Source organism: Hemibagrus wyckioides, linkage group LG13, assembly GCF_019097595.1.
Source record: "Hemibagrus wyckioides isolate EC202008001 linkage group LG13, SWU_Hwy_1.0, whole genome shotgun sequence".
Taxonomy (NCBI): Eukaryota; Metazoa; Chordata; class Actinopteri; order Siluriformes; family Bagridae; genus Hemibagrus; species Hemibagrus wyckioides.
The window spans coordinates 19871966-19890687 of record NC_080722.1 but is presented as its reverse complement, the minus strand read 5'-3'; the positions used below and the strand labels follow the sequence as shown (position 1 = coordinate 19890687).

General features: G+C 39.7%; 1 protein-coding gene across 2 annotated transcripts in view; it reads right to left on the bottom strand.

Moving 5' to 3' along the window:
• Window positions 1-6480: 6480 nt before the first annotated feature.
• Window positions 6481-18722, bottom strand: part of LOC131363873 (uncharacterized) — a 37574-nt gene continuing 25332 nt past the window's right edge. For both annotated transcript variants that reach the window (XM_058406829.1, XM_058406828.1), the window contains exons 12-17: window positions 16274-16357; window positions 10426-10452; window positions 10197-10289; window positions 9913-10008; window positions 6733-6776; window positions 6481-6552 (exon numbers count right to left, since the gene is read on the bottom strand). In XM_058406829.1, coding sequence (XP_058262812.1) covers window positions 6484-6552; window positions 6733-6776; window positions 9913-10008; window positions 10197-10289; window positions 10426-10452; window positions 16274-16357 — 413 coding nt within the window. In that variant the 3' untranslated portion in view covers window positions 6481-6483. The remainder of the gene's footprint in view (window positions 6553-6732; window positions 6777-9912; window positions 10009-10196; window positions 10290-10425; window positions 10453-16273; window positions 16358-18722) is intronic.

Sequence of the window (18722 nt, the reverse complement as noted above, 5' to 3'; positions counted from 1 at the left end):
TATATAACTAAATAACTAGAAATAAGAATAAATGATTAAATTTAATTATTAAACTATTTTATTTTATCCCTAATGAGCAAGCCTGTGGCGACGGTGGCAAGGAAAAACTTCCTGTGATGATATGAGGAAGAAACCTTGAGAGGAACCAGGCTCAGAAGGGAACCCATCCTCATTTGGGTGACACTAAACAGTAAATAATATAACTGTAACTAATTAATGTCCTTTCTACAGCAGCAATCAATGGCCCATGAGAAACTATTAGGTCATTGTAGATTCTAAGGTCTGCGACGGTGTGAAAGTCCCCAAGTGGCTCTGTCCATGTCTGTCTCCTGGTCCACACAGATCCATCTACAGCATCAGTGGGCACCACCAAGCGATGAGACTCTGACCAGGGGAAGGGCAGTGGAAACTGGCAAACACTAGGAGCTCAGGAGTAGCTCAACAGAGAAAGACAGAGAGAGAAAAAGAGAGATATTAAGTATGATTCTGATCATGTGATGTTTAAGGACAATGTAGATTATGTGTAAAGTGCAGGCAGGGACTCTGGCAAGACTAGCTATGACAGCATAACTAAAAGGGAGAGCCAGAAGGTCACGGACATGAAGGCTTCCCAGGACATAAAGTGTCCAACCACTTCAGTCTGCAAACCTGAGCGACTTGTGAGGGTGGTAAGGTGACAGCATCCAAATATCCCAGTACACCAAACACTCTATGCACATGGACCTTCCAGATCTGCTCCTTTACCTAAGAAAACTATATATTAAAAGCTTGACTAAACAAATGTGTCTTCAGCCTAGACTTAAACATTGAGACTGTGTCTGAATCCCGAACACTAATTGGAAGGCTGTTCCATAACTTTGGGGCTTTGAAAGAAAAAGCTCTGCCCCCTGCTATAGCCTTTGCTACTTGAGGTACTACCAAATAACCTGCACCCTTTGATCGGAGTAGGCGTGGTGGATCATAAAAGATTAAAAGATCGCTCAAGTACTGCGGCGTGAGACCATTTAGTGCTTTATAGGTCATTAACAGAATTTTATAATCAATGCAAAATTTGATTGGGAGCCAATGCAGTGTGGATAACATAGGAGTGATGTGTTCATATCTTCTGGTTATAGTTAGGACTTTGGCTGCTGCGTTCTGGACTAACTGGAGCTTGTTCATGCTCCTACTGGAACATCCAGACAGTAAGGCATTACAATAATCCAACCTAGAGGTAACAAAAACATGGACTAGTTTTTCTGCATCATGAAGCGACATCATATTTCTTATCTTGGCAATATTTCTGAGATGAAAGAAGGCTACCCTAATGATTTTATCTACATGAGCTTCAAATAAAAGACCAGAGCTAAAAAAAAAAAAAAGCTACATGTGGTCCTAGTACTAGCACCTCTGTCTTGTCCGAGTTAAGCAGGAAGAAGTTAGTGGCCATCCAATGTCTAATGTCCTTTACACATTCTTCTATCTTAATAAGCTGGTGTCTCTCATCTGACTAAAGCCTAGTTCACACTACAGGATTTTAAGCCTGATTTAAGCCCGATTTGCAAATTAACGAGCTCTCCGACAGATCGGTCTGTGATCGTGGGAAAATAAGCCGGTGATCAGCACTCGGCAATCTTTATGTGTGATTTACTCACCGACGCATCAAAGAGGCTCGCTGACGCGTCGCTGACACCTCGCAGACAAAATCCAGATATCTGGCATGTTAAATATCTGGGACGGTCGGCTGACTCGACATCACGTGGTGTCAATTGTAGCTACGACCTCCAGCCAATGAGAGAGCAAGTCAACAGAGATGAGGTCACCAGAAGAAAAGCAGCAGCAGCAACATGGCTTCAAAAATAGTGTGGACACAACATTTATTTTAATAAATCAACATTTATTTAGAGCGAGACTCCTGCCGACGTCCATTTTCAAAACAAACCTCTACCGAAAGTCTCGCGTCATTTCCGGATCCACCTGTCGCGTGTGTTTTCGTGACAAAACGTGGTTTGGGGACGGCGTTGAGTGACAAGAGTTGTTGTCAGATCGTGTGGTGTGTGACCCCCTCTTGTGGATCATTTACGAAGTGTCGCATAGTGTGAACACCACAAGGACAAAAAGACATACAGTGAAGTCATGTCTGAACAGCAAAGCGATCTGCCGATGGTTAAAGTCTTGTAGTGTGACCAGGCCTTTAGCTGAAACATATAGCTGTGTGTCATCAGCATGACAGTGGAAGCTAATACCATGTTTACGGATAATTGCGCCAAGGGGTAGCATAGGGAGAAAAGCAGTGGGCCTAGAACAGAACCTTGTGGAACACCGAACATAACCTTGGTATTAGGGATGCAACAATACAGTTAACCCACGGTTCAATACGTACCGCGGTTTTTACCCACAGTTTTCGGTTCAGTTCGGTTCAGATGGTTTGGCAAATTAAAGTTTTTTTACCCATTATACTTTGCTTAGGTGAAAGAAACTGGTTTTAGTTGCAATTCTCTTTATTTTACTTAAATGCAAAAATCAACTTGTACACATTCATAGTGTACTGAAAATAGTGAGATATAAAACTTGTATGACTTTATTACAGGGGACAGGTTTGGAGTACGGCGCTCTTTTTTTCCCAGTCCGCTATGTAATGAACAGTCATGGTGAGATAACGCTCTGTTACCCACGAGGTCCAACTATCTGTTATTAGAGCAAGGCTTTGTGCTTTAGCCAGTGCGGTTTCAATTTTTTTGTGCGTTTTTTCGTAGAGGTCTGGAAAAAAGGACGTCATGTGTAATGTGGTTCGAGCACTTTTATAAGTTGCCGAAAGCCCACATCACCAATCACCGAAAACGGCTGCAAATCTTTAGCAATTATTATATTACAATTATTTTTTGTGTCTCTCGGAACCAGTTGGGTATGAATGCTGGAAGGAATCAGATAGGGGACTGTTTTTTGGATGCCTGTGTTACCTGCTCTGCCATCTTGCTTCCAGACAGTGATATCTCTGGGTGATGGAGCTGCAGATGTGCAGTCATACTGGAAGTATTTCTATGTGAGTAGGTAAATTGTGTGTAACAGTGCTTAAACACAGTCATTTTTTTTGTTTACCGTTTTTGTTTCATCAGCATCATGGTCAACAACAAATCCGAAATGTTCCCACACCACAGATCTGAATCACAGCATTGCTTCCTCGTATTTGTCTCGCTTTACCGCTCTCCATGGTTAGATTGTGAAATCTGACACCAGCATTGCAAGCATCTTTAAGCGCCCCTAACTTTAGCGCTCACTGATTGGATATTTACTCGCGGGTAGGCATGTCTGTCTCAGGGCATAGACATATAGTACAGACAAACACAAACAGGCGGTTCAGAGAGTAATAAAACGCATGGAAACCAAAAACTGAAAAAAACAGTTCACATACGCGTATTGAACTGTAGAGGTCGTACCGAACAGTTCAATATTATATTGAGTATTGTGGCATCCCTACTTGGTATGCATAGAGATGTTACCATCTAGATCTACAAACTGATAATGGTCAGTCAAATAAGATCTGAGCCAGTGAAAAAAGTAAATGTGCAAAAGTGAAAAACCTCTGGTATCTGGTGTAAAAAACCTGAGCCAAATGTGGACCAAATGATCTGCTGTGGCAACCCCAAACAGGGAGCAGGCAAAAGAACAATAACATTTATCAGGGTGAATCCTGGGAAATAAATGCCACTTGATGTCACTTATTGTGGCCTCAAACCACATCACCTTGTTTCCTTGCACTAATAATTCATAGCTTTAAGTTAATGATCTCGTTTCCACAACTTAATCACATTTACATAATTTAGTGAATTTGTTCCCTTAGCTGCCTTAATAAGTTTTAATATAGTTTAGTATAGTTTTAATATAATCAGGATTAGAAATGTTACAGGGAACAAAAATGAAAACTTTAATCTAAATAAAATCACCTAAAATTGCTCAAGCAAAATTTGTATAATTTTGTTTAAAATGTTCTTAACTGTTTAATAACATTATTTTGCCTTTATTATTATTTGATTTCAAGAACCCAAACCTACACAGGCCTAATTTCCTGTACAGGAGGAATTACTTTCTGTATCTTTCTGAAAATCTTTTATAGCCATTTTTGTTATTGATGTTTTTTCTTTGTTTGTGTAGAAAGTGTTTTCTGTGAGAATCAAATCACACTGCAAAGCAGAACTAAGCTCCGATACTGAAAATAATTATCCAGGCTTCAGCTGAAATACAGTGTTTGGTTTTATTTATAATCAGTGTTTCAGTGTAGTCTCTCATACATAAAGAACTTAAACATTATTTTATTTCACTTTAGCTGGTTTCTGACTAAAGAGGAGTGTCATGGTATGTAGGGGCAGGAAACGTTAAATACTGTTTCTGTTCATAATAAAGCAAAATGAAGAACAGATCTTTCTGAATTATTTTAATATAAATCTAATATCAGTTTGAAATGCAGAAGAACCAAAAAATACAATCAGATCAGATGCTGCTGCTATCAGTGCAGTATAACTATATATGTATATACATTCATTGACACACACTTGAGTACTTTTAAAAGTATAGTGACATTTCCTGTGTTCCTGTATTGAATGTTATACACAATTATAGAGATACTTTCCGTACCTATCATTCTTACATGAAATACTTACATCTGATTTAATTTAAAATATAAAAATGTAAACTCTGAGCTCACAAAGATGTAATAAACAAATAGAAAACTTTGTTATCCGTGGAGATTTATACACAGATTTCTGATAACAGACTACTGCATAATAACACAAGTAAATTTGGCAGATGATTAAACAATAAAATGAATGTTTTTAAAGCCACACTGAGTTTAAATCATAACCTTTATCCTAATTAAGTAAAATGTCAGTCATCTTACCTGGCAGTTAAATAATAAAAATGATTATACAGCAGAAGCAAACATGAAGACATGTTTCACATTAAGAGATTCACATTAAAGTATCACACAAAGGATTGTAAAAAAATATATATATATAAAACAACACATTACAAGCATCTTTAAAAAAATGCTTTGAGTTGATTAAACTAGTGCATTCAGTTACTTACACTCATGGGGAAAAAGGACACCTTTCTGCAATTCTATATTTTTATTTATCAGGACCTAAATAATAACTGTGAGATTCTCACCAACGTCTAGAAAGAAACTAATAATCTCAGGTACTGTACTCATTTTTTACCCAAAAAATACATACACCTTTCCTACTTCCACCATTAATAAGACAATAATTAGCAGCCAGGTTACTAACAAAATAAACAAAATTAGCTCATCATGAAGTGTGATTATGTCTATAAAAGCAGAACTTTGGGCAGTTTGAGAAACTGTTGCTGCTCATCAGTCTGTGAAGGATTATAAGGCCGTCTCCATATAATTTCAAATTTATCATTCTACATTGTGAAGGACTGTTTACATGTGGGGAGAACCTTCAATACAGCTGCTCTCTATGTATGAGGAGTGAACGTCTCAGCAAATTCAGTCCAAGCTCAGACATGTACAGAAAACCCCAAAAGCAACATCATGTGACCTAAAGACCTCTGTAAGCAGATTAAACAAACTAAAGCATGGTGGAGGAGGAATGATGATTTGGGCTTGTTGAGCTACAGGACCTGGGAGTCATGCAGTCAGTGAGACAGTCGATAAAGTCCACTTTATTACCAGAATCTTCTTAAGACAAATGTAAGACCATTTGTCCAGCAGCTTAATCTGAGCTGGAATAAGGTCATGAACAAGACAATAATGCTGGACATAAACTCCAGAATAACTAAAGAAGAAAATATGAAGTTGTTGGAATGACAAAGCAAAAAGTCCAGACATTAACCTCATTGAGATTCTGTGCATAAACGAATGCCTTTAAACATCAACCAAATGATGTTGTAAAGAAGAGCGTACCAAAGTTTCTCCAAAGTAATGTGAGAATAATAAACTACTTCAGAAAACATTTACTATATATTATTGTTGCTAAAGGTGGTATATGGTACTGAATTATAGGATTCACTTATTTTTCCCAGCTGGTATCTGAATATTGGTTCATGGTTATGGAAAAAAATGATTACACATTGACCTCTGTTCTCCCATGAGATTTATAGAAGTTGGTACAATTGTTATTTAGTCCCTGATACATAAAAATCAACTAATACAGTCACTTGGGGTTTTTATGGGCATGTCAGTCAGGTGAAAGTGCAGAAACCCCATAAACATACTTTGGCAATCTTCTGGGTTTGTGTTTGAGGATTTTTTTACTAAAAACAAACAAACAAAAAGAAAATCTTTGATTATTCTTGAAGAAAAATATACAATAAGCCCAATGTAATAAAAAATGTGTTATGCTGTCTTTAATATTAACATATGGAGGTGCTGTATATGACTGAACATATAACGAGTCAAATTAAATTTATTGTGGATCGGATTTTACTATGTAGTTACATAAACAATTACTGAAGAATTAAAGACCGTGGGATAAATCTTACCCGCTAAGACCCTGGGGGCTGAGGAACAGGAGCCAGATTCTCCATTTCATGTTCATGTTGTAAAGCTGAATCCTGTATTAAAGGCGAGACATTATTTTTTGCAAAAGTGTTTTGCTCAAAGGTTAATGATATTAATGAGTTTTTAATAAAAGCCTCTGTTTATTCCATGTTTAATATCAAGTCAAGTCAAGTAAGTCAAGAAGCTTTTATTCTTATTCTATCACACATAGTATACACATAGTATATACTCACATTGTCTGGTGTCTGTTTACACCTACACAATTCTTTTGTTTGACCTAAGGGATATATTCAGAGTCAGAGACTTCAGTACAAAGGTTATATATTTACAAAAGTGATCAAAAGTTTACATACACTTAGAAAGAACATGTATATTATGGTATCTTGAGTTATCAAAGATTTGAACAACTCTATTTTTCCTGTATGATTGGAACACATACTTGCATTTTGGTCCTTTTATAACTTTATTACAGGTCTTCTTGAAATATGATAAAATATGACAAAAAAATATACATACAGCAACTTATAAATTTTGTTGATATAGAAAGATGTTTTTTTTTTTAATTTGCTTTGTGATATGGCCTCCTAACTTTTTGTGATTATGACTACAGCTGGTGACTTCTTTGAGTCTATTTAAATAAGGCTGGTTTAATACACTCATTACAATCAGCCACAAACACAACAATAGGAAAGTTTAAGGAGCTCAGCAAGGTTCTGAAAAAGCAGATCATCAAAAGGAAAAACATTTGGAACCATTTCTAAGGAGTTACAGGTTTCAATATGAACTGTGCAACCAATTATTTGAAAGTATAAAAAGCACAGTTGTGTCACTGCTTTGCTCAGGAAGAAAATGCAAGTTATCACCTGCTGCTGAGAGAAAATTGCTCAGGATTTAACACAGGTGTCAGTGTCCACAGTCAAGTGTGTTTTAATCACCATGGGCTGAGAATTTACTGTGCAAGAAGGAAGCCCTTTCTCCAGAAATAGCACTTAACACTCAACTGAAGTTTGTTTCTGATCACATGGACAAGAACCAAGCTTCCTGGGGGAAGTTCTATAGTCAAAAACAAAAAATATGTTATTTTGCCACAATGATCAGAAGAATGTCCATCGATGGCTCCTCTGTGGAGATCGTCAAGAGCATCAAATTCCTTAGTGTCCATCTGGCGGAGAACTTCACCTGGTCACTCAACACCAGCTCCATCACCAAGAAAGCCCAGCAGCGCCTCTACTTCCTGAGGAGGCTGAGGAAAGCCCATCTCCCTTCCCCCATCCTGACTGTGTTCTACAGAGGGACCATCGAGAGCGTCCTGAGCAGCTGCATCACTGCCTGGCTTGGGAACTGCATCGTCTCGGATTGCAAGACACTTCAGCGGATAGTGAGGACAGCTGAGAAGATCATCGGAGTCTCTCTCCTCTCTATCACAGACATTTACACCGCACGCTGCATCCGCAAAGCCAACAGCATTGTGGCTGACCCCACACACCCCTCACACACACTCTTCACCCTCCTGCCATCTGGAAAGAGGTACAGGAGCATTCGGGCCCTCACAACCAGACTGTGTAACAGATTCTTTCCTTTCCTCAAGCCATCAGGCTCCTCAACACCCAGGACTGAACTGTTCTACACTCTCACACACACACTCACTCAGGACTGAACTGTTCTACACTCTCACACACACTCTCACTCAGGACTGAACTGTTCTACACTCTCTCACACACACTCTCACTCAGGACTGAACTGTATATTAACTCTCTATCTCTCTCACACACAGATACACACACTCTCTCTTGACTGTGTGGACGCACACACACACACACACACACACACACACATAATTTATACTGTTCATTACTTACTGCACTACCTCTACCTGTCATCCGCTGCTATAGTTATATTTATGTTTATTCTATTTGCACTACCTCAACCGCTGCTGTGTATTTTTGCACAATATTTTTGCACAATACTTTTTTTTTATTTATTTTTTTTTTATTATTTTTTTATTATTTCACTTTATCTATTTTATTTCACTTACATTCCAGTACACGTTCTTTTATTTCTTTTCTGCGCTAAGTGTCCTGTGTTCTTTTGTGTTGTCTTTATTGTATTTATTGTCTTTTTGCACTGTCTTGTCTATGCTCTGTTTGCACCTAGCTGCACACTGTGCACTTTACGTGGCTAAGACAAACTTCTGTCCTAGCTCTGTGGTGTTGTTTGTTGTTTTGTGTTGAACTTGTTGTTGTATGTTTATGTAGCACCAGGTCCTGGAGAAACGTTGTTTCATTTCACTATGTACTGCACCAGCTATATGTGGTTGAAATGACAATAAAAGCTTCTTGAATCTTGAATCTTGAATCTTGAATGTTTAGAGGACAAAAGGTGAGGCCTTTAACCCTATGAACACCAGACCTACCATCAAGCATGGTGGTGGTAGAATTCTGGAGCTGTTTTATTACAAGTGGAACTGGACTTTTACAGAAAGTATATGGAAAGATGAAGGAGGATTACCTGCAAATTCTTATGGGAACCCTAAAACCATCAGCCAGACAGTTGGGATTTAGATACAGTTGGGTGTTCCTGGACAATGACCTCAAATCCCACACATCAGAAGTGGTAAAGAAATAGTTAAACCAGGCTAGAATTAAGGTTTTAAAATGGCCTTCCTAAAGTCTAGACTTAAATCCTATTGAGAACAAATGGACTGTGCTGAAGAAACAAGTCCATGTCAGGAAGCCAAAAGAAAAATAACTTCGTCAGTTCTGTCAAAAATTCAATCAGATGCTTAATCTTTGTGGATGGCTACCGAAAGCACCTATTAAAGTAAAATTAGATTAGATTAGATGATTTTCTTTACAAGTGTATGTAAACTTTTCACCACAACTCTATGTGGAAAATGTTATCAGTTTTATTCTCATACTCACAGGAATATTGTACTGTATATTAAAGCAGCAAATAATCCTAGTCTATAGTAACTTATATAATCAAATAATAAATGATTTTATAAAGTTGTGATGTTTTCCAAAAAAAAAACTTTGAATATTGGTATGGTAAAGGTGTTTGTTAGTAGACATTTATTATTTCACTTTTTATCAGTTAAAAGTGTGATGCAATCTTAATAAATAAACATTGTAATTTGTTTCACTCCAGAATGGAATATTTACATATAACCACACAGTATGAAGTGTGTTATTATTTAAATAATACATATATTTTCCATTTTGGACACAAAGGCATGGAGTGAGGCATGGAGGAGATGAATAATACCAAAAAATAAATATTTTCATGACTATTTCCAGACCTGCTTAACAGAAGAGCAGCTATTTTTTCTACAACAATGGAATGAGAGAAAGCACACAGACCAGCTCAGCATTAGATCATATACTGTGGTGTGTGTGTGTGTAGATTATACTTACAGAAAGTAGATATTTGTAAAGCAAGGCAGCAGGCAGCAAAGAAACTTTCAGTTGGTAGGAGAATAAGTCGCAGATCCACTGTCCGCTCACCATTTCCTGTTTATAATTATAATTGGAAAAGAAAAATTGTAATTCCATACGTATACTGTATATTAAATGGACTGATTTCAGTAACATTTTTTATTATAATTTTTAACTGTCAGTTAGGTCACAATAACATTTAATATTGAAGAATGTTATTGTAGTATTATTTTTTAAAATCACAGACCATAGAGCTCACTCACGTGTTTTAAGGATCAGCTCTACTACTAATGTAACAGTGTTCACAAAAACAACCCCCACTGTACCAAACATGAACACAACCAAATAGGATAAAGCTGCAATAAAAAAGACAGGAAAATTAGAGAAAACATTAACTTTTCCTTTTGAACTGAGTTTATTGTTTTGTAACTTAAAATAAAGATATTTTATGGCCTGATTTTAATTATGGCCTGAAAATAATTTTGTACTTACATCGCTGTGTTCCAGTGTTTCTGGACTCTAAAAAAATTAAAGCAAAATCATTATTACAATGCTGCTAATTTCTTCTGTATTGACTGTGAAAATAAGAAGGGTCTGCTTATTTTTCCCAACTGGTTTTTGAATTTTGGTTTATGTTAAGGCAAATAATGGGTACATATTGAATTCTGTGGGGGGGTTTTTTGTTTGTTTGTTTTTTTGCTGTCACCTAAGGTAATTTATTTGTTACAGAAGTTGGTGGGGAGAAAACTACAACAGGTTACGTATGTAACCCGGTTCCATGAGAAGGGAAAGAGATGCTGCATCATGACTGAAGCTATGGGAACACTTTGTCGAGGAAGTGTGTCTGAAGCTCCGTGTGCACACATGCCAATTCATTGGCTTGGATAGGACATGTGACGGAGGAATACGCACAAGCATGACCATATAAGGGCATCCACGTCACATTCATTCAGCTTGCCTTTGTCTGAAGGAAGCACAAAAGGACGCTCGGGGTGTGGCCAGCGACGAAGCATCTCGTTCCCTTCTCAGGGAACCGGGTAACATACATAACCTGTTGTAGTTCTCTTTCAAGGGAACTCGACACTGTCTTATGACTGATGGGAACATCAATACCCAAGCCTCCACACACCGGTCGATGTCTGTCCCAGGGGCCATGAGAGAGCATGAGTGAACCAGGCACAGAACACCCATTAGCCCTGAGGGACCTGAGACTCAGGAGTGGGGTCCAGGTCCAGGTTATAAAACCTGATGAAAGTGTGCGGAGAGGACCACCCCTAGTGGAGTGAGCCCTGACCCCTAGAGGCAAAGCAATACCACGCGCCTCATAGGCCTGGGTAATGGCCTCTACCACCCAGTGTGCCAAGCACTGCATGGAGACCAGAATACTCTTGTTCCAGCTCACAAAGCAGATGAATAAGGAGGAGGACATATGCCACAAGCTGGAGCAGTGGACTTTAGTCTTAAGGGCTCTGACTGCGCAGAGCAAGTGCAGCCTCTCCTGTTCCACCGAGTCATGGGGCGGAAGACAGAAGGCCTGCAGGATGACTGGATAACCGGCCACCCTGGGCACCTTCGGTCATGACGGTCATGCCAGGAGCAAACTCCAGGCAGGCGGTAGCGACCGATCCCCTACCTGTCTAAGGGAGGCCAAGGCTAAAATTAGAGCCGTCATAAGGGTCAGAAAATTCTCTGAGGCTGATTCCATGGGCTCAAAGGGGGCTTCCCGCAATCTGTCCAGGGCCACCAAGAGGTCCCTGGAGGGGAGGTGTGGTCTGCAGGAAGTCCTCACCCGAGAGACTAGAGGATGCCTACTTAAGGAGGCAACAAGGACAAAGGCATGGTTCGCAGCAATAGCGGCCATGTACACCTTTAAAGTAGAGTGGTACAGGCACCGAGAAAGGTGAGACTGTAGGAATCCCAGCACCATACCGATCGGGCAGTGCATTGGGTCCTGCTTGCACTGAGGGCACCAGAAACTAAAAAGCCTCCACTTTAGAGCATACAGCTTCCTACTGGAGGGAGTCCTAACATTCAGCAGAGTCTCCACAACCTCTGATGAGAGGCCTGCCTCTAGGAACTGGTCCCCCTCAGGGGCCAGACCCAGAGCTTCCACATCTCTGGGCGGGGGTGGAGAATCGCCCCTCACACTTGAAAGAGGATCTTTCCTGATGGGAATCCCCCAAGAAGCATTGTCTAGAAGGGAGACAAGGTCCGCAAACCAAATTCGAGTGGGCCAGTGAGGATCCACTAGAAAAAGGTGGACCCCATAGTGCAGCACTCTGGCTAGGACTTCTGGGAGCAGAGCTACCGGGGGAAAGGCGTACAGATGCAGCCTCGGCCAGGTCTGTACCAGACCATCCAGGCCCAGAGGGTCTGCATGAGAAAGGGAGTACCACAGTGTGTCAACTCCTCTGAGGCACAGATCCACTTCCATTTGGCTGAAAATCCACCAGACGGTTTCCACCACCTGAGGCATCCCTGGGCATCAGCACCTGTCTCGACAGGAAGTCTGCTCCCCGATTTATGTGCCCTGGAAAGAAAATCACTTGCAGCGAAAGAAGTCTGGTCTCTGCCCAGAGCAACCTTGAACAGAGGGCGCCGACGCAGACCGCCATGACGGTTGATATAAGCAACCACTGTGGTACTGTCTGTGCGCACCAGCACATAGAAGCCCCTGAGGTGTGGGAGAAAGTGTTTCAGTGTTAGAAACACAGCCCTCACCGCCAGGCAATTAATGTGCCATGAGAGTTCTCTGAGAAGAAGAAAGCACACACTTCTCTGGGTTGATCCTGAGGCCTAGAGACCTCATATGGGCAAGCATCGCATCCCGGTGACTGACGCTTCACCAGTTGGTCGACAACAGTGCTGACACCATCACCAAATAGGCCCTGAGGTGAAATTGAGGCGTCTAAGAGAAAGGACTTGTCCTTGTCCTTTATCCGCTTTAAGATTGAGCCACAGGTGCCTCTTCGTGGCAACCAGCACAGCCATTGAACTGCCTATGGCGCAGGCCGTCTGCTTTGTGGCTCTACGCAGCTCAGAGACTGTGTCAGGGCTCAGACCTTCACTGCAGTCAAGCTCCCTCAGCAGGTCAGCCTGGTAAGCCTGCAAAACCACCATGGTGTGCAGGGACATGGTGTGCTCTTCCACCTTAGGCATGGCAGCCTCACCATCCAGCCCCATAATGGCTGAATAGGTTGTGGAAGCCGGAGAAAAAAGACCGCCGAATATGGATTTTTCCAGGAACTCGATACCTCAGCATGGAGGTCTGGAATAAAAGGCAGGGGGGTGGGAGTGGGGGTCAGGTCAATCTAAATTTAATTTCCCAACGGCACGCATAATGACGTCAAGAAGCTCCTCGAATGCCACTGGCTGTGGTGGCAAATCAGCGGATGAATTCTCTTCGTCACCCGCGTCAAATTCCTCAGAACCCGACGCATACAGAGAAATATACACTTCCGGGTTTGGAGAAAACCGAAATATGGACATCGGAGTTAGGGGAGAGGACAAGAGAAAGGGAAGAACCAATCTCCTGTTCCGATTCCGCTAACTTCATCTGCAAGGGGGAAATCTCTCGCAATGCTCGAAGCTGGATCCCTTGAGAACTGACTGGGCATGCTCCTCACCCAAGCAAACCACACAAAGTGTGTGTCATCCTCCGTAAGAAAATGCAGACACAGATGCACACACACCTTAAAATTTTAAGCCATATGTGCCTTGGACAGACACTTGACACTCATACAACGGATCGCTTTCTGAAGACAAAAAAGCTGAATGAATGTGACGTAGGTGCCCCTATATGAACATGCTGACGCGTATTCCTCCGTTACATGTCCTATCCAAGCCAATGAATTGGCATGTGTGCACACGGAGCTTCAGACACACTTCCTCAACAAAGTGTTCCAATAGCATCAGTCATGATGCAGCGTCAAGTTCCCTCGAAAGGGAACAACTGTTATTTAGATCCTTATTTAGACCCTGATATATAAAAACATAGACCTGAAGTGTGTACATTCTTTTTGTCATGACTTTAAGCACAGTCAGTTTTACTGATCATTCATAAGATCTCCAGGACAGAGGAGCTTCCAAAGTTTCTTTTCCTTTTTTAAAAGTAATTTTTTCTTATTAAACATGTTTTTTCTCATTAATTTCACAATAGTAAAAAAGAGTAAAACTACATATATAAAAATAAGAAGATAAAATGCAAGCAGAAGTGTCATTAGAATGCAGTGGACCGTGCATTTCGGCCTTCACTGGTGTCCTTCCTGAATTAATCCACCTCTATACCATTATTATGACCCCCTGACATTTTCTACTCAGCCCTCCTAAAATTATGTGATTCTCCATAAACTGTACACAAATTGGTGATCGCCTCAGTCCCCTTTAAATTTCATATGAACATGGCGGCAGACTTCGCCTCCTCCCCATCTTTCAGCGCGTTCTTCAATCCGCAGACCGCAGCGTCGTAGAGCAAGGATCAGAGGACAAGTGTGTGTGTGTGTGTATGTGTGTACGTGTGTGTGTGTGTGTGTCTGATCAGGAAGACTCGTATTTGGCTTGTTCAGTACTCATATGTTATACACATCTGTGCAATACAGTGGAATGCAATAAGTTTACAATCTATTTATTTATTTATTTATTTTTTACTATTATACCCTAATTGGGTCTTAAATGAAAATTCTAGAATTGCCCCTGGAAGCCACGGCAATAGATACTAATCAATCGTTAAATAACAAAGTAAAAAAGTAAATTAGGCTACAGTATTTCACACCTCACAAGGAATAGTCTGTTTTATTACGGTTACTTTTCTCAAAAAGACATTCTTGATGCCGTATACAGCAAACTGCAATCTCCGGAGGACGCAGCATCCGAAATGTGACTATATGTGACTATGTGACAGAGAATATAGAAACAATGTATATGTGCGTGTCGCTGCCTCTGACTACTCCAACTATCCAATCAAAGGACGGGAAATTGCTGACGTAATCGTATGCCTGCTAGATGGCCCCAGTGATGCCAACTCGAAATCTGATTGGTTAATGGAACAGTTTCATTGCCAACGTATTTTAAGCTACGGGTGCCTGGACTTTTAATACTGCAGGCCTGTTAGAATGTCATAAAGAATGTCATTATCTAAACACAAGGTGGAATATGAATGCAGCTCAGTGGCAGCTGGTGGTAAAAAACTTGGGGGGTGCAATCAAAATTAAAATCACTGCACTGTAAATAACCATTTATCAGTTGATTATGTATCACTACCGCTAAGATAAAATATTGAAACGTACATATTTGTGCACTATGAATCAGGGAAATTGAGTTCAATGTGGGTTTATTATCAGTAATGAAGTAACAAAGGTTAAAAAAACACACTGGAAAGTTGCCAAACCACAGGCCAGTGGCACAATTTAAAAAGAAATTTTGCTCTCCTTTTTTTCTGACTAGCAAATTTCTCAAAGAGCTTCTGATTAAAGTCAGTCATCTTTTCAGTCAGTCACCAGTCTCTTTTCCATTGACAGCATGGCCAATGCATTCAATAAAGTGCTGGAAAAGCACAAAGTGTGAAAAGGTATTTTTGAAAAGATATAACTGGATTTTCTTTCATCTCAAGATATTTTGCTTGCTTCCACATTAACCAGTACCTACCCGTTAACTGGCCATCTGCTGAGCGATAATGAGACTCATTGAGAATGGTCCAATCACATGAGCCCAAATATATAAAAACAATATTGATTTGCTAACAATGAAAGTGGGAGGGTTTGGGGCACAGAGTGCTGCTCACCAAAGAAAATTTGAAACAAGCCAATCAGAGCTCAGTCTCAAATCACATGCTTTTCAAAAATTTACAGACCTACATACACACTTTGTCCAGCGCCCTGCACACACACACAGACACATGAACAAAATACAGTTTTGATTTTTTTTTTTAAATAAATGATGATAGTGAAATAGTACAACTAAATGATTTTATTTCATTTTTAAAATATCAAATTATTGTTAACGTGTTTGGCTTTAAGGAGGCAGTACCCCATCGCCCCCTATTGACCGGCCGCCACTGGTGCCACTGCTTCTGAATTTGGGGATATTGCTACTTTAAAGGTTTAAATTAGCATATTTTGTCCTGAATTGTATCAGAAATACAGATTCAACCAACATGATTTTCAAAAACACGATTCAACAATATTAACATATCACTTGATTTTGTTTACATAATCACTGACAATAACAGACATTTTTAAAGACACTTTTAAATTTCCTATGAATTTACTTGTTTAAAATATGCTATCAAAATAAAAATTTTCAAATAAAAATTTGAAAAAGATATGTATAAAAGTATACATACCTGATGAACGGTTTATTTGTGTAAACAGTGTAATCAGGGTCAAAATGTGGAGGAAAACAGTCACACAGACCAATGTGTCACGTTCTATGAACCGAGAAAAAACACACAAAAAACATTTTTACACCAGTGTAATCATGACACTGTTATTGCCTGACTGTTCAGTGTACAAAAAATTCACTAAAATGCAGTAAAACAGCTTTAAAGCTAAATCACAGGGCCATGCTTTTGTACTGGATGATTCTTAGCTTTTTTCTCTTAGCTTCCTTTTAGAATTATTGTTGTTGTTGTTAATAATAATAATAATAATAATAATAATAATAATATTTTATTATTATTATTATTATTATTATTATTATTGGTTGAATAATATAAATTTACAAACTCAAGTAGGAAACAGTAAAATGCAAATGTACATAACCTTTACAGGTATAAAAGAATATATAAAAATAATTAACAGTTAAGGGGGAGAAAAAAGCAAGAATAGTTAAATTGTAAAAAGAAAGAAGCTCATACATAGCTGAGGGATTGATTGTCTGTAGATAGATAGTTCAACTTGAGGGACTGATTGTCTTTATATTTTATTTAGATTTTCTGATGATAAATAATTTTTACATTCGTTCTTAATACAAATTAGGGATTGTTTACAGTTATTCCACTTGCTCTTATGAATAAGATATTTACTTAATAAAATAATAACGTTTATAACCAGTGACTTCAGTTTTCGAGAGACCATCGACATTAACGAAAACCTGAAATAAATTAAAGTAAGTGTCAGTTCCAATGTCTAGCCAGCTGTAAAGGTCTTGCCAAAACTGCAGGCTTAATAGACACTCAATAGTTTCTGGCTCCTTCCTGCAACAACCACAAAAATCTACTTCAGAATCTACTTAAACAGCTGGATAAACATTGTTAATTATTCTAAACTTAAGATAATTACAATATTTGTTTATAAATGTCAATATTTGTTTATAAATGTCTTATCAAAAATCCTTACTTTTGATAATTTATTGAAATCTAAAAAAATTATTTATATTTTAATACATTTGCCAGAATTTTTTTTGTTACATTTTTAATCATCAATGTACACTTCACCAATCTTCAACTCAGGCAATTTATTATTTTAATATGTAAAAATATTTTGTATTAGTTGTTTAGAACTTTTTCTAAAAACATTCTTGTTTAAATAATGTCTTTCTATTTATTGTAATGGTTCTATTATTCCACAAAGTAGAACCCTTTGAGGATACAGACAGAAAACACAGTTCTTTAATGAGTGCATGATAAACCAAAAAAATAATGGCTGACCCAGAAGTGATGTCACAAAACCGGACGTGTGCATAGTGCGAGCTGACAGTGAACACCCTCCACAGGGCATCTACAACAACCCTCCAGGCTGCTCCGGGTGCTCCCTGTGAAACTGGATGATAAGGTCAGGATCAAGGATGTACCAAGTCAAAACCCAAGAGCGCTTGTCAGATGGATCCGGAGGCTTCTGGGAAGCTTGAGCTGGACAGCCACCGATTTGAGCATTTTAAAGATAAGGGAAAGGGCCGACAAAGCATGGGGCTAGCTTTCTCCAAGCTTCCTTTAGGAGCATGTCTCTAGTGGACAACCACACCATCTTGCTGATGCAGCAAGGAGATGCGGAATGAAGCTTGGCCCAATGGGCGTAACTTTTGGAGATGCAGAGCCTATCTGGCCATTGGTCTGTGGGTGAAAACCATATGATAGGGAGCTGACAGAACTCTCTCCAAAAATTAGAGGTGAATTGGGGACCTCTGTCAGAGACAACGTGCCAAGGGATGCTATGCAGTGGGAAAATGTGCAGGAGTAGGAGAAGGTAGATGGATACAAATTGGTTGAGCATGTCCTGTAAAATATCATTTACGAGTGCCTAGAACACCAGCGGTGCGTTGGTAAAGCCGAAGGGCATAACCTGGTATTCATAGTGACCAGTAGGGGTGTTAAACACTGTCTTCCATTCGTCCCCCTCCCTGATAGCACAAGGTGGTTGGGTCGATCAAGCTGTGAGAAAATGCTGGTTCCCGGGAGGAGTTCAAAAGCGGAGGACATTAATGGCAGAAGGTAACGGTTCTTGACAAAGACCCCGATGCAGGAACAAAGGGACTTGTTCTTCTTCTCCATGAAGAAGAAGCCGGCCCCAGCAGGGGAGAAAGACAGGCACTTTTTGCCAGTGGCGAGGGATTCCCGAATGTCATTGGTCATGCCCACCCTTTCAGGCCCTGTAAAGTGATACAGACAGCTGCAAGGAGATGTGGTCCCGGGCATGAGGTCAATGCTGCAGTCATAAGGCCGGTGCGATGGCACAGAGGATGCTTTGGCCTTGCTGAAGACCACCCGAGATTTCTTTACAGATTTCTCTCCTCTCTCGATTTTTTTTTAGATTTTTTTTTTTATCTCGAAAAGTGAAATGAAATACTGTTTCCAC